This window comes from Impatiens glandulifera, chromosome 5 (assembly GCF_907164915.1).
Source record: "Impatiens glandulifera chromosome 5, dImpGla2.1, whole genome shotgun sequence".
NCBI lineage: Eukaryota > Viridiplantae > Streptophyta > Magnoliopsida > Ericales > Balsaminaceae > Impatiens > Impatiens glandulifera.
The window spans coordinates 6,180,396-6,207,383 of NC_061866.1; the positions used below are offsets into that span (position 1 = coordinate 6,180,396).

Below are 26,988 nucleotides of genomic sequence, written 5' to 3' on the forward strand. Positions count from 1 at the left end.
ATATTAAAATAATTCATTTTTTAATAAAAATTAACAAATAGTAATTCAACAAATATGTTATGACATTATTTATATATAAAACATAATTTTAAATCCTAATTTATAAACTTATAATCTAATAACTATCATATTAATTACTAGTTTTTAAGTAACGGAGATTAAGTATTTTAAAACTAAATTTCTAATTTCCTTGGATTGATACTAAATAACTAAAATTTATCATAAGCATGAAGTATTAACAATAATATATTAATTACTAATTTACTAAATACCTAATTCAAAAAATCAATATAGTTATAATAAAATATTTAAGTATATAAATTAAAAGATGATTAAAAAAAATAACCTTAGAAAATTTAAGAAATAATTTAAAAATTCGAAAAAATTTAATAAAGTTAAAGTATATTATGTAGAATTTATAAGTATAAGAAGTTTATATAATTTATAAGAATATATTAATTTAAGTAGTTTATAAAATTTTAAAAATAATATATTAAATTAAGAAATTAGGAAAGAATAATATAAAATAATTAGATGGTGATGGTCATGCTTGAAGGAAAAAAAAAAAAAAAAAAAATAAAAAAATAAAATTTAATGTTTAAAATGGAAAAAAAAGTAAAAAATATGACAGTAATTTTTTTTAAAAAAGAATTGGGATAGGTTCGTGTGATTTACGAATTGAGAATAAATATATGAAAATGAATAAATGAAATATAGACAAAACCTATTTTTTTTTTCAATATGTTGGGATAGTCTCATTAGAATATATTTTTTTCATTGAAATAGGTTTGTGTGATTTACAAATTGAGAATAAATGAAATATAGACAAAACCGTAAGTCGTCATTAACTAACGTGAGATCTGAGGACTGGGAGTCAACACATACATACACAAAGATCAAACAATATCAGAAAGAACGAAGAAACTTAATGAGTTCATCCAGCATCAAAATCCCATTGATCCAACTGTGAAAGCAAAACAAAATGTCTCGAATTCATCTTCTTCTACTAGTCTCTGTTATGGTATGCCTGATCAAATCCACCACCCACGCACAACCTAACGCAGATTTCATCTTCAACGGCTTCCAACAATCCACCAATCTGACCTTGGATGGTGTCGCCCAGATCACTGATGGAATTTTGTTCCTAACCAACCGCACAAAACTGAAAACCGGGCACGCGTTTTACCCAAACCCGATCATCTTCAAGAACTCAACAAATGACTCTGCCATCTCCTTCTCCACTTCCTTTGTTTTCGGGATTATACCCGAATTCCATTCCGAGGGTGGGCACGGACTCTGCTTCGTCATCGCTCCTCAACCGGCCTTACCAGGGGCACTGCCGAAAGATCGGTTGGGCCTTTTCAACACGTCCATTATAGACCCAAACGGGACCAACCACGTTATAGCTGTTGAATTTGACACAATAGAGACCCCAGACTTTAAGGATATGGATGGAAATCACGTTGGCATTGATATAGACAGTCTGGAATCTGTAGTTAATAACTCCGCGGGGTATTACTTGGACAACAACGGTACATTTCAGAACCTAAGCTTGATTAGCTATGAATCAAGGCGGGTTTGGATCGAATATGATGGTGTCAAGAAGCAAATGAACGTAACCGTGGCCCCAATCAATCTGGATAAACCGTCTCGACCGCTTCTGTCTCTAAATAAAGACCTGTCTCTGTACATTAATCCCAATATGCATGTCGGGTTCGCAGCAGCAACCGGTGTGCTTTTTAACAGCCATTATTTGTTAGGATGGAGCTTCAAAGTGAATGGCCAAGCTAAGGAGCTGGATATCTCTCTGCTTCCAAAGACCCCCCTTACAAATGGAAATAAAAGTAGCTCAAAAAATAAGTTTTTGATAATCGGGATGCCTTCGATTTTGGGTTTTGTTCTGTTAATAACGATTATAACAGCTTTGGTTTACTATTTTAAGAGAAAGAAGAAGTTTGCAGAAGAAATGGAGGATTGGGAGCTTGATTATGGGCCTCATCGATTCAAATACAGAGATCTATACTTCGCCACGAATGGATTTAGCGACAAGGAATTGTTGGGTAGAGGTAAGTACTTCCTTTTCTTTGTCTCTGTTTTTTTATAACCTATTTTGCTCCTAAGAAGAAATTGACTATTCTATGTAAGGATGTACTAGCTAGACTCAAACTCGTTTCTAACAAAAATAACATCCCACAAACTTTTATGGATCAAATCTTTTAAAAACAATAATACATTTGTATTAGTTGTCGGGGACTTGTCATTAAATCCAAGCTACAATCTTGACCCTAGATAAAATCCAGCTAGGCCTTAGTTTCTGATGCTACCCAGACTTGACCAGCGTCTCTAGGAATATAACATATAATTGATCCTATTGGAAAACTTTTGGAGTTGAGGGAATTGAATGATAACATATTATTTTATCTAAATCACCACTAAATCTAAATCAATACTAAGATATTTAAAAAATGTATAATTTTAAAATAAATCTTAAAAATTCAAATATCACTTTACTTCTCTCTTGTCTACCAAAATCAAATAATTCATTAATCAAAATATTAAAATATTTTATATTTAAATTATTATTTATTATATATATATATATATATATATATATATATATATATATAATTCTTTTTATAAATAAAAAACATTCTTACTTCCTCAAAATTATCCCAATTATTAATTTTTCCGCTAGGTTATTTTAATAATCCTAACCTAAAATGGCCTAATAATAGTAACAAATTATAATATTATATAATTGAAAATTAAATAACAAGAATAATAACAGTATTTTATTTAATTTAACACTGTTATAAAAGAAAAATAGAATTCAAAAATAAAACTGAATTGAGTATATTTCAAAAATAAAATTAATGTATTGGAACTTTATAATTTTATAATAATTTATTTTAAACATTATAATTATAATTTATTTTAAACATTATAATTATAATTTATAATAATTTATTTTAAACAAAAAACTGCCATAATATCATGTTATACCTGATTTATTTATTATTATAATTAGTATACTATGTTTTGCTATTTTGTTTAATGCCGGATAAACTCATTACTTTGATTTTATTATTAAGGGTCACCCTTTTCTTTTCTTTTTCTTTTTCTTTTTTTTTTTTATCTTTGCAGTCTCATTTTAATTCATATTTTAATCCAAATTTAACAACTAGTCAAGTCAATATATATATGGCCATCCTATCTATAGTTATCGCTATTACTTTAGATATATATATGTTTTTCGATGATCAGTATTTATTGAAATTAATTTTTCATGGGTCAATATCACGAAAGAAACGTGGATATTTCCCTTTCTTACCCTATATAGTAATAATTTTAAAAAAACAATTAAATTAGGATTTGTTTTGAATATTTAAGAAAATTTATAATAATAATAATAAGTTTTTTAAATGTTAAATATAGTGGAATAAAAATGATAGTCACTTTAAACGTAATGACAAAAACAAAATAAAACATATGTGTTCACATTATCCTAAATCACACATAAAATAGAATATGATTAATCATTTGAAAGTAACAATAAAAAAAGCATAAGTCTAAAAATAAACATAAAGTGTGAACGAGTTAGGAAATCTTCACAAGATTGATGAGTTTACATTTAAAAAAATAAAAAATTTTAAAATAATAATAATAATATTAACAATATTTTTTAAAATTATTTCATTTCTTTATAGAATTTAATACAATCCTTCAACAAATTAAGTCTTATTAAAAATAAAAAATATATATTGAATTTCTGTTAAAAAAATAGTATTAGAATATATGTTTTTAATATGGTAGTTAAATATTTATTACCTTATAAAGACATTTAACAAATCAAAAATAAATGTTAAAAAATTTGAAAATATACAATTAAAATTACTACTAAAGAACATGATATTAAAAACATTAATTTAATACTTAATTTTTAAAAAAATTTCAACCAGATAATATATATATATATATATATATATATATATATATATAATGCTTAATTTTTAAAATGTTCGGATTGCCGGGTCGAGAGCTGTGGGTAATTTGAATATATATATGTGAGAGTAAATGGATACTTGGGCCGAATTGTGGGTTGACCCGCCCATAAACTTAAAACGATTAAAAATAAAACTAAAAATACTATAGGTATGATTTAAACTTTCAACCTAACAAAACAAGTACAACTCTTTAATCAACTAGGCTAATAACACTTTATATTTTAAATTCAACAACAAATTTGATAAACGCGGGATATTTTAACAATATAAGTTCAACTTTTTAACTAACTAATCTATATATATATATATAATGATACTTAATTTTTAAAGTGTCCGGATTATCGGGTCGAGAGCTGTGGTTAATTTGGATATATATGTGAGAGTAAATGGATACTTGAGCCAGATTGTGGGTTGACCCGTCCATAAACTTAAAACGGTTAAAAATAAAATTAAAAATACTATAGGTATGGTTCGAACTTACAACCTAACAAAATAAATACAACTCTTTAACCAACAAGGCTAATAACAATTTATATTTCAAATTCAACACCAAATCTGATGAACGCAGTGGTTCATCAATAGTTTTTAACCAACATAATTCTCTTTTGACTCTGCGCTATAGATTTCATTATTATTAGTGAGCAATAATGAAGAAATTCTGTCATTTTTATAGAGATAGTGGACATAATTCATATGGATATAGTAAGTCTCGCTTGGACTACTTTAATAGTACTCTTTACATTTTTCCTTTCATTCGTAGTATGAGGAAGAATTGTGTTGGGTTTTGCAATAACAAAACTATGGATCTTCTTCGAAATCAAACCTGTAACAAATCAGTTTCCAAATCGTCTATAACGACAAACAGATTACGAATACTGAAATAGCACAAAGAAATAAACGACAACACAATATACGTGGTTCGGTCAAAATCGACCTATGTCCACGGGAGGGATAAGTTTCACTAAATCAAACAAATGTCAATAGTAGAAACTTACATGCCCTGCTCTCAAATGAAAAAAGTGATTACACTAGGAATGATTGGACTACTCCACAATCAAAAGCTCCCCCAATCTTTCTCTCTGGATCAGCTAAAGAACAAGAAGAAGAAGGAAACCTAACACAATTCACTCTCTCTCAACTTTGCTCTGTTATGAGAAAAATACCTAAAAAAGTATTTATACTCTAACCCGTTTTCATAAAAGAAAACCCTGACACGTTTACCCGGAATTTAAAACCCGCCCGCAATGGCAAGGAACACCAACAATTCTCCCCCTTCCGAGCCATGGGAGAATGTTGCTATAAACATTCATCATCGTGACGCTTCTGCCAGAACCATTCCGACTTTGGCACAACATATCTCATGCTTTCCTCTTGGCAAGCCCTTTGTCATCATATCTGACCCGTTCTCATCTGTATGCACTTTCTCCAAGTATAACTCCTTCTTCTCGAGCACTTCACGGATCCAATGGTACCTTATTTGGATGTGTTTTGAACGTGAATGGAAACTTGGATTCTTGCTCACATGTATAGCACTTTGTGAGTCACTAAGCACCACAAACTTGTCTTGTGCAATGCTTATTTCTTTCAACAATTCTTTCATGCATCTCATTTCCTTACAACATTCAGTAATGGCAATATATTCAACTTCTGTAGTAGACAAAGCAACATATTTCTGTAGACGAGACTGCCATGATACAGCTCCTCCTCCAAAAGCAAACAAATACCCTGAAGTTAATCTCAGTGTGTCAATATCACCACTCATATCTGAATCAGAAAACCCTTCAACATGTGGCTTTCCAGTACCATAACACAAAGCGTATTTGGAGGTCCCTCGAAGATATCTCATTAGCCACTTAACCGCTTCCCAGTGTGTCTTACCAGGATTTGAAAGGAAACGACTAAGTACTCTAACCGCATGAGCTATATCCGGTCTTGTACAGACCATTGCATACATTAGACTTCCTATTGCTGAAGCATATGGAACACTGCACGTTTCTTGTCTTTCCTCTTCATCCTTGGGAGACATTGTCTTGTTTATTTTTAAGTGTGTAGCCAATGGACAAGCAACTGGTTTTGCCTTGTCCATACAGAATCGTTTTAGAATCTTCTCAATATATCTCTCTTGAGACAACCATAGCCTTTTTTCACCCGATCACGAATGACCTGCATTCCAAGAATTTGTCTTGCTTGACCCAAATCTTTCATCTCAAAAGACTTAGCCAAATCCTTTTTCAACTTGACAATCTTGAGCTTGTCTCTCCCAACAATCAGCATGTCATCAACATATAAGAGAAGTATAATAAAATCATTAGAAGCAAACTTTTGCACAAAGATACAGTGATCTGTAGACGTCTTCATGTACCCATGGATGGTCATGAATGACTCAAACTTAAGATACCATTGCATTGGTGCTTGCTTCAAACCTACAGACTTTTGACAAGTTTGCACACCTTGTTTTCCTCACCTTTCTTATTATAACCTTCAGGTTGCTCCATATAAACATCTTCATCCAAATCACCATGGAGAAATGCAGTCTTGACATCAAGTTGTTCAACCTCAAGATCCATACAAGCAGCTAGACTTAACACCACCCGGATAGAAGTCATCTTCACTACCGGTGAGAAAATCTCATCATAATCGATTCCATGCCTCTGGCCAAAACCTTTGACAACCAGCCTAGCCTTGTATCTTGTCTTTCTATCATCACCTTCTTGCTTGATCTTGTACACCCATTTATTTTGTAATACTTTTCTGTTCTTTGTTTTTTGAACCAGTTCATATGTGCCATTTTTCAGCAATGACTTCATCTCTTCATCCATGTCAGCTATCCATTCTTCTTTATGAGCATCCTCAATAGTCTCCTTGTAATATATAGGCTCCCCACAATCAGTTAGAAGGACATACTCTAGGGTACTTAGAACTTGATATTTTCTCCCTAGTAGACCTCCTAAGTACCTCTGTTTGTTGATTCTGTTGATTTCCATCTTCTTGTTTAACATCAAAATCAACCTCAACATTATCACCAAGATCAGTTTCAGTATTAGTATCATTTCCATAGCCTACAGCTTGACCCTAAGGAACATCATCATCACTATCTGAGTCTGAAGCTACATGTGGCCTTGTCTCCTCAACATCATGAGACAACTCAAGACCAGAAAGGTCACGTATGTATGCATCAAGTTTTTCACCATCTTCAAAATTCTCAATAGTTTGATCTTCAAGAAATACCACATCTAGGCTTCTCAAAACCTTCTTATCAACTGGGTCATAACACCTGTATCCCCACTTTTCATCACCATACCCCAAAAATATGCATTGTCTGGTTTTTGCATCTAGCTTAGACCTCTCATCTTTTGGAACATGCACAAAAACTCTACAACCAAAAACACGTAAATAGTCATAATTAACATCTTTACCTGACCAGACGCTTTCTGCACACTTATTATTCAATGGCTTGGAGGGAGAACGGTTGATCACATACACTGTAGTGCTCATTGCTTCAGCCCATAAATGCTTAGCCAACCTGGCACGGGAGAGCATACTCCTCATCCGTTCCAACATTGTTCTGTTCATCCTCTCTGCCACACCATTTTGTTGTGGAGTCTTGGGCACAGTCTGTTCATGTCGAATACCATGCTCTTTACAATAATCATCAAATAAGCCTATGTACTCTCCCCTGTTATCTGACCGCACCCTCATCAGTTTTTTTCCTGTCTCTCTTTCAACCAGCTTGTGAAAGACCTCAAACCTTGCTGCAACCTCATCCTTGGACTTTATAGAATAAGCCCAAACCTTCCTAGATGCATCGTCTATGAAGGTTACAAAATAGGAAGCACCACCTATGGATTTAATCTTCATAGGACCACAAACATCTGTATGGACCAGTTCAAGGATATTCTTTTTCAGTTCAACTTTTGACTTACTGAAGGAGACTCTATTCTTCTTATCTTTCAAGCAATGCTCACAATTTTCAAGATGAGCATCCTTGAGATTCAGCAACTCATTCCTCTTGATCAAAACATTCAGCCCCTTTTCACTAATGTGACCTAGTCTCTTGTGCCACAACTCAAAGGATGACTCCATCAAAACAGAATATGCTGCATCATAGACAATTTTCAAATTGGTCTTGTATAAGGAACAACATTTCTTACCTCGTGCAACAACCAATGAACCCTTGCTTAGCTTCCATGCTCCACCACTGAAAACATTATGGTAGCCTCCATCATCGAGCTTACCTGCTGAAATAAAATTTATTCTCAAATCAGGAACATGTCTTACATCTCTCAATGTCATGAAGCATCCCATGTTTGTCTCGATTCTAACATCACCAAGACCAACTATCTTGGACACACCACTGTTACCCATGCGAACCTCACCATAATCACCAGCTTTGTAGGACTGGAAGTAACCTTTGTGTGGAGTAATATGGAATGAGGCACCTGTGTCAACAATCCATGTTGTTTCATTTGAAGATGTGCTAAGACATGAGTCTTGACAGTTAGAAGCATATGTCAGTTCACCATCTGAAGCATAAGCAGATGTATCTGCACTCTGTTCTTTCTTTTCTCTAGGCTTCACTGTACCCTTCGCTTTATCATTTTTAAATTTCCAGCACTCATTTTTCCAGTGACCCATTTTGCCACAGTAATGGCAAGCACCATCCTTCTTTGGAGCTTTAGACTTGCTTCTAGACTTGCCCCTGCTCAAACCACTTCTATTATCCTTTGATTTTCCTCTATCAGCCACCAACATATCAGACTTAGATGGTTTATCCCCCTTTCAATTCTCCTCATCAAGTAAGGAACTGGTGACAAATGCCATGTTGACTTTATCATTTGGTGCTGAGTTGCTGAGAGTGATAATAAGTGTCTCCCAACTTGCAGGCAAAGATCCAAGGACTAAAAGTGTTTACACCTCATCATCAAAGTTTATCTTCATACTACTCAACTGATTCAAAATATTTTGAAATTCATTCAAGTGCTCAGCAATTGATTTATTATCAATGTACTTCAAATTCACCCGCCTTCGTACCAGTGCTGCTTTATTCCCTGCTGACCTCCCAGCATACAGAGCTTCAAGTTTGCTCCACACACCATACGCCGTAGTCTCATTCTCAACATGGTGCACAATATTTACACCAACCCAGGAACGAATAAAGCTGCAGGCCTTTCTATCTATCTTTTTCCAATCAGCCTCTTTTGTAGTCTCAGGTCTAACACTTTCATTTTCAATTGCTTCATTCAAATCATCTGAAACTAATAGATCACTAATCATCAGTTTCCATTGCCTGTAGTTTGTACTATTCAGACTCACCATATCAGGTCTAGATTTCCCCATTATTACTGCCTTAACAACTGACAAAAAAACCTAGCAAAGAAACCAATTGATCTCTTCTATGAATTTCGCCAAATAACCAGCAGAGCACTCTCCTCCAATGTTAAAACAGATAACCAATCAATACTGCTCTGATACCACTGTTGGGATTTGCAATAACAAAACTATGGATCTTCTTCGAAATCAAACCTGTAACAAATTAGTTTCCAAATCGTCTATGACGACAAACAGATTACGAAGACTAAAATAGCACAAAGAAATAAACGACAACACAATATACGTGGTTCGGTCAAAATCTACCTACGTCCACGGGAGGGATAAGTTTCACTAAATCAAACAAATGTCAATAGTAGAAACTTACATGCCCTACTCTCAAATGAAAGAAGTGATTACACTAGGAATGATTGGACTACTCCACAATCAAAAGCTCCCCTAATCTTTCTCTTTGGATCAGCCAAAGAACAAGAAGAAGAAGGAAACCAGAAAACCCTAGATCTGTAATTCACTCTCTCTTAACTTTGCTCTGTTATGAGAAAAATACCCAAAAAAGTATTTATAATCTAACCCGTTTTCATAAAAGAAAACCCTGACACGTTTACCCGGAATTTAAAACCCGCCCGCAATGGCAAGGAACACCAACAAATTGGATTTTAGAGGTCAAACTAATTGAGTTGAGAAATCAAATTGTATCAATTGTTTTAGAGATCGTTCTGCAATGTGAGAGTAAATGGATACTTGAGTCGGACTATGGGTTGACCCGCCCATAAACTTAAAACAGTTAAAAATAAAATTAAAAATGTTATCAGATTTTTACCGTAATATTTTTTTTCACAATTTTTTATACTATTACTCGTGCAAATGCATGTGATATATGTTAGTTTAAATAATATAGATTCATTATTGTTAAAAGAGACTACAAATTTAAAATTATATGAATGTGTACAACACTTTTCAAAAGTTTATATTTCCGAATTCCGACTCAATAGCAACACTATTTTAAACAAAAGTTGCAAATATGTCATTAATTTTAGAAAAGAATTAATTGAAAATTCAGAGTTAAATTTAACCTTATTTGCACATATGGGAAAATTAAGGTGTCAATATGTTCAGTATCAAGTTCAATTTTAAACTTTATGTACCAATTTAAATGATTGTCAAATATTTAGGCTTTAATTTGATATTATATCAATAATATAGGTCTCAATTTAATATGTTTGTATTAAACAAGTTCTCAAACACATGTTAATCTTTTTCACATATCTTGTTTAAGGTGGGTTTGGGAAAGTATATAAAGGTATTCTACCAAGTTCAAAAATTGAAATTGCAGTAAAGAGAATGTCACAAAAGTCATGGCAAGGGAAGAGAGAATTTGTGGCAGAAATTGTGAGCATGGGTCGTCTTCGGCACCGTAACTTGGTCCAACTCATCGGGTATTGTCGACGAAAGAAAGAGCTTCTATTGGTCTATGAGTATATGCCAAATGGAAGTCTAGACAGATTACTTTATAACAAGTCGGGGCAGACTCTAAATTGGAACCAACGTTTCTTGATCATTAAGGGAGTAGCATCGGGTCTTTTTTATCTACACGAGGGATGGGAACAAATTGTTATCCACAGAGATGTTAAGGCGAGTAATGTCTTGTTAGATAATGAACTAAATGGGAAATTGGGTGATTTTGGGTTGGCCAGATTACATGACCACGGGTCTGATCCTCATACTACCCAAGTAGTTGGTACATTGGGTTATCTTGCTCCAGAACAGATGTGGACCAAAAAAGTGACTGAAGCTACTGATGTATTTTCTTTCGGGGCATTTTTATTGGAAGTTGCATGTGGAAGGAGACCCGTTTTAATGAAAGAAGAGCGGTTCATTTTGATAGAATGGGTGTTTCGTTTTTGGTTAAAGGGTTTGATTGTTAATGCAATGGATCCTAAATTAGGCGGTGAATTTAACTTTGAGGAGGTAGAATTGGTAATGAAACTTGGTTTGCTTTGCTCAAATATGAACCCGTTGGCTAGGCCAACAATGAGACAAGTGGTTGAGTATTTAGAAAGAGATGTTGTGATGCCAGAGCTCTCATCATTTGGGATAACAATCTCTTCATTGACCTTTCCTCATCGGGAAGGAATCAATGATGATTTATATCCACCAACTTCAACAGGTAAAACAACATTTGATACATCAATTATGGTTGAATCAGATCTCTCTGGAGGCAGATGATGATTCAATAATTATATAATTGTACATATGATTTACACTTATCAAAACTTCATATATGTGTGTGCTTATGAGCTGGCTCATTGATGGTTGTTGACTTGTTGGTGTACTTGCTAGTGTTTTGAGATATGTGTGAGATTTAAAAAAAAAAGATACTTGGGATGATTTCTTACCTTATAAGTGATTTTTTTTATGATTTAAATGCACGAGCTTGTCCCATTTTTTAGTTTGAAAGCTTTGTATTATTTGTCTATAGAAATAACATGTTTTTATTTGGTAAAAAATATATTTTTTTTTATTGAAAACAGACAAGAGAATAAACAATCAAATAGCCAATTTGAATTGCAAGTCATGGTTTGGAAGAATTTGGGAGACCACGCGGGCTATGGCTCTAAAGCTGGTGATGAAACTATTAACAGACTACTAAATAGATGAGATAGACACGACGACCGATTTGAATTGTTTTGTTAGGTGCAATTTTCCTTTTGACAAGTAGTTGACTGGGATAATATTTGTGTCATTGTCTCGATTTATAAATGAAGGTACTAAGATTATATTATAAATATTATAATAATATATTCTTTCAATATATTACCATATATATATATATATATATAAATATTTAAAAAACGTTTATATAATTTTACAAAGAGTTTTTTAAAAATTATGGTATTATGGTGATTGACAGAAATTTTCCGAAACCAAACAGACAATAAAAAAATCTTGAAAGTATAATGAATCGGGATGGTAATTAATGTATTCCCCACCTTCTTTTCAGTTTGTCATCCCCTACATATTACATATGATACAACAATTTAATAATTATTGTTTTATTTAGATGAAAAATAAATGAACAAGAAAGAACATCGACAACAGCCGTCGACTGAACATGTCTTCATTAGGCCTGGTTTGGATGCGAGGAAGAAAAAGAAAGATGAATTTTATATTTATATTTTATTACTACTACAAAATATAAAAAGAAAATTAATGTGACAATAAACTATTAGGCATTGTTCGGTAAAGGTTTTTATTTTAATCTTTATTAAATTAATTTTTTAATTAATCACTTCTTATTAATTATATCACACATTTCATTAATCAAAATATTAAAATATTTTTATTTTAAATTATTATTTTTTTTATTTTATTTATAAATATCAATATCCTTTAAGTTTTTTTACCAAAAATAATAATTACCTCCTCAAAATTATCACCCAATCGTTCAATTTTTCTATCTATTGGTTTAAAAAAAACCCATAATCAAACCAGATCTTATAGATTATTGAAGATTATCTTTAAGATCAACATTTTTTTTAATTGAATTGAGTATAATTAATTAAGGTAGGACTTCATTTCATAATACATAAAGCCATATTTATAAATGTTTTTAATTGTCAAACCTCTATTTGGTTAACAAAAAGTGTAAATCTTAGTACCTTCAACAACTAACTCTGACCTCACACTCGACAAACCACCCACCACCCGACCTTAATCTCGTGACCTCACACTTTCAAATGTTCGCCAAACCAACCACTAATTCCGACCTCACACTTGACAAACCACCCATCCACCGACCTCCATCTCGTGACCTTACACTTTCAAATGCTCGCCAAACCAATAACTAATTCCGATCTCACACTCAACAAATCACCCCCACCCGATCTCCATCTCGCGACCTCACACTTTCAAATGCTCATCAAACTAACAATCAATTCTGATCTCACACTCGACAAACCACCCACCACTCGACCACCATCTCGTGACCTCACACTTTCAAATGCTCGCCAAACCATGCACTAATTCTGACTTCACACTCGACAAACTACCCATCACCTGACCAACATCTTGCGATCTCACACTTTCAAATGCTCGCCAAACCAACCACTAATTCCGACCTCACATTCGACAAACCACCCACCACCCAAGACCCAACTTCCAACTCGTGACCTCACACTTTTAAATGCTCACCAAACCAACAAATAATTCCGACCTCACACTCGACAAACCACCCACCACCCGACCTCCATTTCGTGACTTCACACTTTCACACTCGACAAACCACCCACCACTAGGGGTGAGCATAATATGGGTTTACCCAAACCCAACCCTAACCCAAACCCAAATTATTAATTTGGGTTGGTTAATATGGGTTGAGTTGAGTATGGGTTGGGTTGAGTATGGGTTGAGTTTAATTTGTGTTGGGTTAGGGTTACCCAAATTACCCAAATTATATAAATTTAGTTTAATTCTATATTATTAATCCAATATAAACTAATAATCTTCCAACTTTAAGTCGAACACGTTTTTGACATGTTTAACATATTTTTCATACGTTTAACACGTTTTCCACACATCTAACACGTTTTTAATATTTTTAACACGTTTCACTTATAACATGTTTTTCACACGTTTAACACGTTTTTTACACGTTTAACACATTTTTCACACGTTTTCACATTTTTTACACGTTTTCACGTTTTTGACATGTTTTGTCACGTTTAACAAGTTTTTGACGTTTTTGTCACGTTGAACACATTTTTGACATGTTTAATACGTTTAACGCGTTTTTGACAAGTTTAACACTTTTTTTTACATTTTTGACACGTTAACACGTTTTTGGCATGTTAACACGATTTTGATATGTTTAACACGTTTTTTACACGTTTGTAACGTTTTTAATATTATATCACGTTTTCACACTTAAAACATGTTTTTCACACGTTTAACACGTTTTTACGTTTTTGGCACGTTTAACAAGTTTTGATATGTTTAACACGTTTTCATACTAATAACACGTTTTTGTCACGTTTAACACGTTTTTGATATGTTTAATACGTTTAACGCGTTTTTGACAAATTAAACACGTTTTTTTACGTTTTTAGCACGTTTAACACGTTTTTAACATAACTAACATGTTAACACGTTTTTGATAAGTTTAATACGATTTTCACATTTTTGGGACGTTTAAAACATTTTTAACATGTTTTTGATATGTTTAACACGTTTTCACACGTTTAACACGTGTTTCACATATTTAATATGTTTTTCACATTTTTGGCATATTTAACACGTTTTTTTACATATTTGACACGTTTTTCACACATTAACACGTTTTTCACATTTTGGTACTTCTAATACGTTTTTGACATGTTTAACATGTTTTTCACATTCTTAACACGTTTAACATGTTTGTAACATGTTTAATACGTTTGTAAGATGTTTAACACGTTTTTCACGGTTTTGGCACGTTTAACACGTTTTTGACATTTTAACACGTTTTACACATTTAACATATTTTTGACATGTTTAACATATTTTTTTGCACGTTAACACATTTTGATAAGTTTTAACACGTTTAACACGTTTTTGGCGTTTTTGACACGTTTAATATATTTTTGACACGTTTGACATTAAACGTGTGAAAACGTATTAAACGTGTCAAAAATGTGAAAAACATGTTAAACGTGTCAAAAACGTGTTTAACGTATCAAAATGTGCCAAAAACGTGAAAAACGTGTTAAACGTGCCAAAAACGTGTAATATGTGTCAAAATGTGTTAAACGTGCCAAAAACGTGTGAAAACATGTTAAACATGTTACAAACGTGTTAAACGTGTTAATAATGTGAAAAACGTGAAAAACATGTTAAACATGTCAAAACATGTTAAACGTGCCAAAAACGTGTCGAAATATGTTAAATGTGTCGTGATCGTGAAAAATGTGTCAAACGTGTTAAAAACGTGTTAAACATGAAAATAGTGTCGAATGTTTGAAAAACGTATTAAACGTGTCGAAAACGTATTAAACGTGTCGAAAACGTATTAAACGTGTCGAAAACGTGAAAAACGTATCAAAAACGTGTTAAACGTCTCAAAACGTGGATAACGTGTTAAACGTGTCAAAACGTGTTAAATGTGCAAAAAATGTGAAAAACGTGTGAAACGTTTCAATAATGTGAAAAACGTATTAAACGTGTCGAAAACGTGTTAAACGTGTCAAAACGTGTCAAAAATGTGGAAAACGTGTTAAACGTGTCAAAACGTGCTAAAAACGTGAAAAACGTGTGAAACGTGTCAAAAATGTGAAAAACATGTTAAACGTGTCAAAACGTGTTAAACGTGCCAAAAATATGTCACACTGTGTCAAAATGTGTTAAACGTGTCAAAAACATAAAAAAACGTGTCAGACGTGTCAAAAACGTGTTAAACATGCCAAAAACATGAAAAACGTGTTCAACGTGTCAAAAATGTGTTAAGTGTGCCAAAAACGTGTTAAACGTGTGAAAAACTTGTTAAACGTGTGAAAAACATATTTAAAATGTTAAAAACGTGAAAAAAACGTGAAAAACGTGTTAAACGAATAATAATGTGTTAAATGAGTCAAATACATGTTAAATAAAAAAATAAAAATAAAATAATTTGGGTTACCCAACCCATATTAGTAAATAATATAGGTTGAATTATGGGTTGGATAAATTTAATTTTGGTTGAATATGGGTTGGGTAATATGGGTTGGATTTACCCGTTTGCTCACCCCTACCCACCACCCCACCAAACAAATTGAACACTAAAAAAATTATTTGAGAGCTTTTTTATTTTAGAACATTTTTAAAAATAAAAATATCTATTATAAAATTGTTTGATGTAAAAGTTTTTATTTGAATAAAATGATAATATATACCTAATATTAATATTTTAAAGTATTATAAAAATACAATAAAAATATTTTTCCTGCTTTGAATATAAATTAATAAAGTGAAATTTGTAAAATATTTCAAATAACACAAAAGACTATTGATAAAAAAAACTAAATTGATAAAAAAAAAAAAGATTTATATGATTATATCTTTATACTTAGTTGAAAAAAGAAAAGAAAAACATCTCTTTATATTTTAATTCATTACTATATTACATTTGTATGAATAAATTGTTTTAAATGAAAAATATTTATATTATATTATATTATATTATATTATATTATATTATATTATATTATATTATATTATATTATCTTTATAATTTAATTTTATACTTTTCACTTTATAATTTTTTTATAGTTATCTATGTTGATAATTTTCACTTTTATATATATTTATATATATATATTTATATATATATATATATATATATAAATATATATATATATAAATCAAGTAAGAAGAAAATATAATAAAGTTTAGTTTCTATGTACATGTCTTATAAAATTTACACATAATCTTGTAAGACATATATATAGAAACTAAATTTTATTATATTTTTATCTTACTTAATTTTTTTTTGGTTAGATTGTAAAAGAATTATGGGAATGAATAGTTTTTTAATATGGTATATTTTTATTTTTCTAGGTAAAATATTTTTTTCTTTTATCGAAATAATACTTGTTTTTCTTTTATCTTGACCTAATTCATTTATAATTTTTTATATATATATTTACAGGTCTTTTTATGTAACACAGAAGAAGAAGAGTGTCGGTGTATATGTGTCCATGGTATTCCCAGGCGTGTTAAAAGAAAATGTGTATGTATTGAAAATATGTAATTCCAAATATTATATTCCATATGAAAAATGTAATCACATTAAGAAAATAATAGTACAATTGCTTTTGATGAAGATGTTTCATTTTTTCATAATGGCTAATCTTTCATGAATTCTACTCAATTATCAAACAATAAACCAAATAAAACAAACGGCAAGCATTGAAACCTCATTTGCTTTTGATGAAGATGCTTCATTTTTTTATAATAGCTAATTTTTCATGAATTCTACTCAATTATCAAACAATAAACAAAATAAAACAAATTGCAAGCATTGAAACCTCATTTGTTATAATAAATCCTCTACTAAACCGTTTGAAACGAAAGTAATGCCACAAATCTGACGTGTTCTGCTACTTGTGCAGAAGAGAAATAATTTTTTTTCGAACATGTTAATTTTTTCCTAGAAAAAATAGTTTTTTTCTCTCTCGACACATGACTATGTTCGAGACAAAAATCTCCCGAATATATCCATTTTACCGGAAAAAATTAATTTTTTATCTCACATAACCATATTCGGACAAAAAACACATGAACATTGCCATTTTCCTGAAAAAAATAATTAAAAAATAATATATTTTTCTCTCTTTTGCACATGTCAATGTTCAGAATAAAAATATCTCGAACATATTAATTTCCCGAAATAAAAAAAATTAATAAAAAAAATTCTCTCTCTTATCAATGTGGCAGGACATGTACGTGACTTTCATTATAACTTCGTTACCCAAATCATTTCTATATAAATATATTGTCTAATAATATTGTATTTGATGTTGTGTGAAAAGAAAAAAAAAAATTTGAGTATTAATGTTTGGTGTTATAAGATGAATTATTTGGGATAGGCTTAAGAAATTAAATAAAAAATTATGAATAAATTGAGTAAATGAATATGAGTTTTATCTATTTTTAAAAAAAAAAAATAAGGCAAATATTTTAAATTATTAATTACATTTTCATATAATTATATTTATCTTATAATCTCTTCTCATTTCAAAATATCTATCATTTTTTTTCATTATTATAAAAACATTCCAACATCATACATAATATATCACAAATATTATCGAAGGAGGTTTCAAAATCAACCTAAAGCATATCAATACTTATAGGATTACACATATTTTTTTTTTAAAGAATGATCTAATTAATTATATATTTAATTTGTATATTTAATATGTATATTTAATATGTTTTTAATAAAATATACAACTATTATATTTATTTTATTTTTTGGGCTCTAAAATTTGATTTTACATTAGGCCTCCCAACTGACTGTTATCATTCTTTCATTTCTCTCTCTAATTAATAAATGAAATGTATAATTCAACATTAACAAATTAATAAATTTTAAGAATAAAAATCTATTTATATATATATATATATATATATATATATATATATATATATATATATATATATATATATAATAATGCTTAAAATTGAATTATGGAGTCTAGAATTTAATAAATTCTAAGAATTAAAAGTTAGCTATCTATATATATATATATATATAATAATGCTTAAAATTGGATTATCGGGTCTAGATACGTGATTAATTTGTATCTTAGCATGAGAATAAATTGGTACGACTTGTATGAGTTAAACCGGGGTCGATTTAAATAAGAAATAGATAAGCCTTTTTATATTCATTCTTTCATTTCATCATTTCATTTCTCTAATTAATAAATGAAAATATAATCAACATTAAAAATTTAATAAATTTTAATAATAAAAATCTATATATATAATAATGTTTAAAATGTGATTAATTTGGATCTTAGTGTATGGGTCACACCGTTGGTCAGTTTGAATAAGAAATGACGAAGACTTTTTATATTCCTGTTTTCCTTCTTCTCTAATTAATAAATGAAATTATAATAATAAAAATTTAATTTAATTACATTAGAATAACTAACCTGAATTCCGTGTATTTTTATATATAAAAATATATTTAAAATATTATTTATCTATAAATATTATTTATCTATTAATACTTTAGATAAAAATAATATTATTTAAATCTAATTAATTTAAAATTGATTTTAATTTGTAAAAATTAAGTTTAGTCTTAAACTTAATTTTATTATATATTTTATCCTCTCGGTTCCCCACTTAATTCTTTACTTGACCATCATCTTATGACTCACACTTTTTTATATATCTTTTTTATTCCCTCGGGGAACCACTCACCAATCTTTCAAATGCTCGCCAAACCAACCACTAATTCTAACCTCACACTCGACAAACCACCCACCACCCAACTTCCATCTCGTGACCTCACACTTTCAAATGCTCGCTAAACCAATCACTAATTCCGACCTCACACTCGACAAATCACCCACCACCCAACCTCCATCTCGTGACCTCACACTTTCAAATGCTAGTCAAACCAACAACTAATTATGACCTCACACTCGATAAACCACCCACCACCCGACCTACATCTCGTGACCTCACCCTTTCAAATGCTTGCTAAACCAACCACTAATTCCGACCTCACACTTGAAAAACTACCCACCCGCCGACCTTAAACTTATGACCTCACACTTTCAAATACTCGCCAAACCAACAACTAATTCTAACCTCACACTCGACAAACCACCCACCACCCGGCCTCAATCTCGTGACCTCACACTTTCAAATGCTCGTCAAACCAACAACTAATTCCGACCTCACACTCGACAAACCACCCACCACCCGACCTCCATCTCGTGACCTCACACTTTTAAATTCTCGCCAAACCAACCACTAATTTTGACCTTACACTCGACAAACCACCCACCATCTAAGACCCGACTTCCATATCATGACCTCACACTATCAAATGCTCTCCAAACCAACAAATAATTCGACCTCACACTCGACAAACCACCCACCACCCGACCTTCATTTCATGACCTCACACTTTCAAATAATCGCCAAACCAACCAATAATTCTAACCTCACACTCGAAAAACCACCCACCACCCGACCTCCATTTCATGACCTCACACTTTCAAATGCTCGCCAAACAACCAATAATTCTGACCTCACACTAGACAAACCATCCACCATCCGACCTCTCATATCTTCAAAGTCTTCCCCATGGTACTTCCTCTTCTCCTCCTCAAACTCATTAATCTCGGTGAACACATTGCACTTAAGGAGGGAAGTGGATACCTCCTAGACAATGTTGGTGTTTCTCATGGAAGTTGTATAGAGCAATATCCTTGGGCATATAGGCTCTTCCCGCTCGGTCCTATCCGCAAATTTGGGGACAAATATCTTGATAACCTCATAGGTCCACACTTAGAAGGCTAGTCCGAACCCATGAATAGTATAAGAGACATCACAGCCGCTTTTCCCCTTGAAGGTTTCCCTCTTGGCCAAATATACCTCCCATATATGTTTTATGTCTTTGTCAATACCTTTCAAGGTTGCACTGAAGGTCACCTTTCTCCATGGAAATTGAAGGAACATCTTCATGTCCTCCACCCTTCTGAATATTTTCAAACTTATCCTCCTCCTATTATTAGATCCAAAAAGATACTAGTAAATCAGGTGTATAAGCCCTATCTTCCATGCATCCTCCTTAACAGAGTATCGTAGGAAACATGCTTGAACATCATTCACTCTAACAATCATTTTGGCCCCAAAATATTTGCGGACTAAGGGTGAACATTCTTCAACGTGCCTGTTTTCGACCTTAGGAAATTTTCCAAAGTTGAGGCCTGTCACCAAGGCATATTTTTTCATGCCCCAGCAAAGCTCCTAACCATTGACTAGGAACCTTGTCTCCTTCGAATTGGAGTTTCTTTTTCTCATCAGCATTTGGTGGATTATTGTTCCTGAGAAAGTTCTAGTCGTGGCTTTCAATATATGCTGGAATTGAGTCTGCAAAGTCTTATCCATAAGACAAAGGTTATTAAACCTCTCATTTGTCTTTGACAAGCAGGTACATGAATATTTCCATGAAACACGGCCATAAAAGTTCTCAATAACAAATTTGGTTTTGGTTGGTGCCATCTGCAAAGAAACATTAATGAAAACACTGAAGAAAAATATAATAAGAAAGAAAATAAGACATTTTGCGTCTACATAGAGGCATTTTGTGTAGGCGCAAATGCAATTTGATATGCACAAATGAAATTGCATCTTCGCAGACACAATTTGTATTTGTGCCGACGTAATATACATATTCAAACCCTAAAACAAATTCCAACCATTCAACATTCATAAAATAAATCTCCCCCCTAAAACTCTAAACCTAAAGTCTAAAACCCTAAATTCATTTCTACTCAGCATGCATAAAACCTAAACCCTAAACCAAAGAGGAAAATGAAGGAAAAAACTCACCTAAAATTATGAAGACACCGTTGATAGATTTTGGCGTTAGGAGTTACTAGGATCGCTAGGAGTTGCTGTCTGTGTTGATCGGGGAGTCGGGGGTTTCTTCCTTCGTTGATTGGAAAGTAGATCGGCTTCGTTGATCGATCGGGGAGTTGCTTTGTTGATTCGTTTATCGATTTGGTTCGTCGGGGGAGAAAAAGAGAGAAAGAAGGATACCAACGGTCGAGGGGAGAAAGAAGAGAAATGAAATGAGGGGAGGGAAAACGGAGGGAAAGACGAGATTTTTATTTGGGGGTATATTGATTTTTTGCTATGGACAAAATGTCAATCTTGCAAACTTTAATTCCTCCTGTTATTTTTTGGAATAACCCTGTTATTAGGGTTATTTTCAAATTTCCATATATATATATATATTTACCTGCAAAAATAAACACTATAAATTAGATAATGTCATTATAAATTCATTTAATTTGTTTGATCTATGTGTGATATTATTTTATTAAAATAAATCAAATTTAAATTATAAATAGAAGTGTAAAATGTGGATGTTCATATAAATTTAAAATTGTGATGTTTGAAAAAAGATGTGAAATTTTAATTCACAGTAATAGATAGTCCCCAATTTGATAATCTAGTTTTTTTTAAATATTTATAAATTTTGGCTTGATGGATCATATTTATTAAAAAAACAAATTATTTCAAATTTATTCAAAATAAATTATTAAAAATACTGTTTTATATTTAAATTTAATAATAATAAAATTTATGTGTTTTAATTAATAAATTATGTGATTTAATAATAATAAAAAAAATATAGGAATATAATCAAACTAGCTCCATCTAGTTAATTTGATTTAATATATATATATATATATATATATATATATATATATATATATATATATATATATATATATATATATAAAAGTAAAAATTATATATTTCATTGAGAAATGACTCCGAGAGAATTTGGAAAATAAATGGGTGATTGAATAAATAATAATTTTTTTTTATATTCTTTATGTTTATACTTTTTCTTTTTTTCAAGTTGATATTATTTCATATCATTTTTTCTTTCATTCTCTCCCTTAATTCTTCTTTCTCCGTCACTATCTTTTATATATTTTTAAGAGACGATTAAAAGATATATTTTTATGAGACGATTAAAAGAGGAATGATCGTGGCACAATAAAATGGCAAAAAATATAAAATTTTATTGATTTTATCCTAATTTTTACTTTTTTTCAACCAATGATATAATAACACGTCATTTATTCCTCTTTCCAAATTCTTTTTTTTATTATTTTTTTAAAATCACCTAATTTATTAATAAAAATATTAAAAGAATGTGTATTCATTATCTCATATCCTCCTTTAAATTTCTCTTCTCTATAATTTTTCATATTAAAATATTTTTATTTTATTTTTATAAAATTTAAAATACAAAAATAGTATAATAATTTAATTATTAACTTTTTAAAATTTATCTTATTATCCAACACTAATTTAAAAACAAATCCAGTAGTAAACCTCCCAAATAAATAATATTAAAACAACCACTTAGATCCCAAGATATAGTTGACTTTAAAAGAAAAAACTATAAATTTGGTAGAAACACTTATTTTTGTTTAGTATCTTATTTCAAATATTTAATTACATTTTTTTTTCTTTCAAACACGGTTCCAAATATTTAATAAAAGAATCATTATATATTTAACTTATTTAAAATCATATTCCTAACCTAAATTTATTAACTTTTTTTTGTGTGTCATGAATCATGATTAGCACAATTTATTCATATAAGATAGCATATAGTCATTAAGATAATATATTATAAGAGATACATGACAAACAACAAAGTTAAATAAAAGATTGACAAGTCAAATATTCCCTACCCAATTGCCTTTTTTATTTAATTTGTTAACACCTCTTGGAAGCCATTGAATGTCAAGACTATTAATGCATTTCACTCACTAGTGTCAATTTGTGCATTATCATCCCATGTATAACTTTTTTTTTATTGATTCACTGTATAATAAAGATCAAAACCATAATCTTGAGTAAAACCATAAAACCAAACTATGACATTTGTTGGTTCAAGTTTAAACCAAAAATTACAGAATGAACTAATCAAAATCCGAGAAAAGAACGAACGTATTTTTCAAGGGGAATGAGTCGATTATTTCACTTATTTGGAAACATGTTATAAGACTTGCAATATGTGAACATTTTTATGTTGTTAAGGTTCTGATAAATTTTATTTGTTAAGCGTGTAGGTTGTTTTCTTTGAACGAACAATTTGTGTAAAAAAAATAGTATTTCTTGTAAGATTATAGTTGTCATGTTACTATTCTTGTTTGCACTAAGATTATTATAATATCATTACATATTATTAGAGTTATTTGAATAATTCATTTTAATGAATTATTTTAATATTTTTGTTTAGTTTTTCTTAATAAAAATTTATTTATATTTTATATGAGATAACACAAAGAAATAATTTATGATTTGGTAAAGAAAAACTAACAAAGAATGTCAAAAATCTAAGAACAAAACAAATATAAACTAAAAAAAACATTCTAAATTCATTCATTTGTGTAAATGTATTTCTCTAACCCTATGTTCTTTTGATATATATATATATATATATAGAATATAACACTTTTTATTTATATATTTAATTGTAAGCATCGTACTCAATTTTTAAAACTCATTAAAAAACAGTTTAATAAAAGTTATGACATATTTTTTCATAAATTATCCAAAATAAACAAAACTATAAAAAAAGCGTTCCATAGAATGATTGAAATTATAAAACATCATTAATACGATATTTCATGTCTTAAAAGACGGTGCAATCCAGAAAATATAAAAAAAAACAGATCCGGGGAAATAAAAAAACCTAAGACTCTATAATTGTAAATATTTTTAAACTTTTCATCCATCTTCCGTCTTCTCTTTCACATCCATCATTGTTCCAGCAATACTATCTATTGCAAATGTTTTTCTCAATATGCATGACATCTAAATTCTTCTAAATTATATCTCAACAATAGAATTTTTCAGTATGGTAGAACAAATAATATAGATAATTTATTTCAATTATCTCCTCGCACATCATGATGGATTTTCGTTCTTTTTGAATGATGTTTACTTTAAACAACGTCTTTTTAAATCATGAGCTTGCATATAGGTTTCCGCACCTAACAATAGTGGAGGGGCCATTCAATATTCTGTATTACCGTCAAAAGGTTCACGTTCTTTTTTGAATATGTGGTTAAGAGGAAGAAAACGCTTGTGACACATATAACACTCTTGCTGTCAATTTGTCAATCTCATTGAAACAATACTATTATTACAATAAGGACAAACAAATTTTCCCTTAATACTTCAATTAGATAGATTTGTATATGTAGGGAAATCTTTAATAGTCCATAACAATGCAGCATGCAGGTTAAAATACTCTGAAGTTGATGCATCAAAAGTTCGAGCACATGTATGAAATAAGGCCTGCAATTCCTCAATCAATGGTTGCAGAAAAATATCAATCGCATCACCAGGAATCTTAGGGCCAAAAATCAACATGGACATAAAGTTACTTGAGTTCATTCATATCGTCGGTGGTAATCTTGGTATTATAACAACTTGACAAATGTTATACGATTGTTTTTCATTAATAAATGGTTGAACCCATTACTAACCAAACAAATCTTGGTATAATTTAGATTCAGAAATTGATAATAGTCTAATCAAATGGTAAGAAAACCTAAGAATTAGAAGAATCAATAATTAATCATGAATCATGACATACAACAATCCATATCATCTTCATTCTATCATCAAAAGACACTAAGTTTTTTATCATATAATAATAATCATACCGAATCATTTTTCATCCGCATCAAGTCAAATTTTATATGAAACAACTATGAAAATCATATCAATCATTAATCAAACTTATTCTAATACAACTTGGAATTCTCCTAACTCAGCTAGATAATAATTTAATTTTTGCCACTAAAATCAACAACTTGTCACACCTAATCATATATGTCTAGACACACATTCAAACCAATGTGACTGCTAACTTAGTTGATTGATAATGAATTATTAAACAGGTAATAAAGTGAAGGGACGACGAGAACTAGTTTATCATCATGGTTGATGTAGCTAGCTAGCCGTAATTCAATGTGTATTTCTTATATATATAATAATTAGTCATCTTATGTTAATGTATAATTATATAATCATCCGATCATGTTTTAATAAAGAATATATTTATGTTCCCATTCCCTTGTCTGTCGGGGGTTAGAGTGGGGTTTGCGGATGAGATCATTTAGTATCCAGCTGTTTGTTGGGTTATTCGTTTGGGCTCCCAACTATGTAATAAAAAGCTCAGCCTGTTTAAGAAGTTCAGAAGTTCAGAAATTCAGATGTCCTTTTGTGTTAAATAGGGGCATGGTTGTCGTATTAGAAAAAGACTCTTGAGATGTCCTTGTTCTGCTACAAAATGTGGAGGAAGTGATCTTATCAAACACATCTGAAAGTCATCTAGCATACACTTGTAGAGATAGTGAGATCTCTTCTTTCTTTAGCTCTTATATTCATTTGTTTCGTGTTTAATATTTTGATTATAGTCACTAGTAGAATATGGGTCTTCTGTAACGACCCCTTGTAACGGCGCTCGAACGCCCTTACTAATGTATTTTATCAGTAACGGTCTTCGAAGACCGTTACTGATATTAGACCATCTGTAACGGCGATATAAACCGTTACAGATACAACATCATCAACTCGTTTCAGTAAGGATATCAGTAACGGTTTTATGCGTAAACCGTTACTAATAATGTATTTGTAACGGTTGGGGAAAACCGTTACAGATGCTGCGCCGTCTCGCTTTCTTGTCATCATCACTATCTGTAACGGTTATTAGAAAAACCGTTACAGATAAGCCATAAGTTACCGTTTGAGGAAGGTATCATCAGTAACGGTATTACTTAAACCGTTACAGACCAGCTTATTAGTAACGGTTATTAAAAACCGTTACAAATAGTTAGCTGCCTTTTCGTTTTCTCATCTAGTATCTGTAACGGTTTTCTTAATAACCGTTACAGAAAGTAAACCGTTTTTTATTTTTTATCCTTGGTATCTGTAACGGTTTTGCAATAACCGTTACAGATATTGTATAAAAAACCCGCGAACAACTTCCCTCTTTCTTTCCTTTCTTTTCTTTCTTTTCTTTTCTTCCTCCGCGCTTTCTCCTCTTCTTTCCGATATTCTGTGAAGCCATTCCAATCGTCGCCCGTCTTCTCCAGTCGCCAACGCCGCCCGTCTTCTCAAGTCGCCGTCGCCGACAGGTAAGTTTTCTTCCTCCGCCGATCGTCCCCTCTCCCTGCCACACGTCTTCAAGAATCGTTCTCTCTTTTCTTCGATTGAAGTCGCCGTCGTCCCCTCTTCCAGCCAGGTAAACTTTCTTCTCCCTCTGCCACACGTCTGATTGTGAAGTCTGCAATAGTCTTACGAATAGAAGAGATTGATTGATTTATGCTATAGTCTGATTGTGAGTTTACAT

General features: G+C 31.1%; 1 protein-coding gene across 1 annotated transcript; it reads left to right on the plus strand.

Annotated features, from left to right (window-relative positions):
• Window positions 1–1,003: 1,003 nt before the first annotated feature.
• Window positions 1,004–11,639, plus strand: LOC124938631 (L-type lectin-domain containing receptor kinase IV.1-like). Its single transcript, XM_047479106.1, has 2 exons — window positions 1,004–2,066; window positions 10,609–11,639. Exons 1-2 carry the CDS (start codon window positions 1,019–1,021, stop codon window positions 11,556–11,558), a joined length of 1,998 nt encoding a protein of 665 aa, XP_047335062.1. The 5' UTR covers window positions 1,004–1,018; the 3' UTR covers window positions 11,559–11,639.
• The last annotated feature ends 15,349 nt before the right edge of the window (window positions 11,640–26,988 follow it).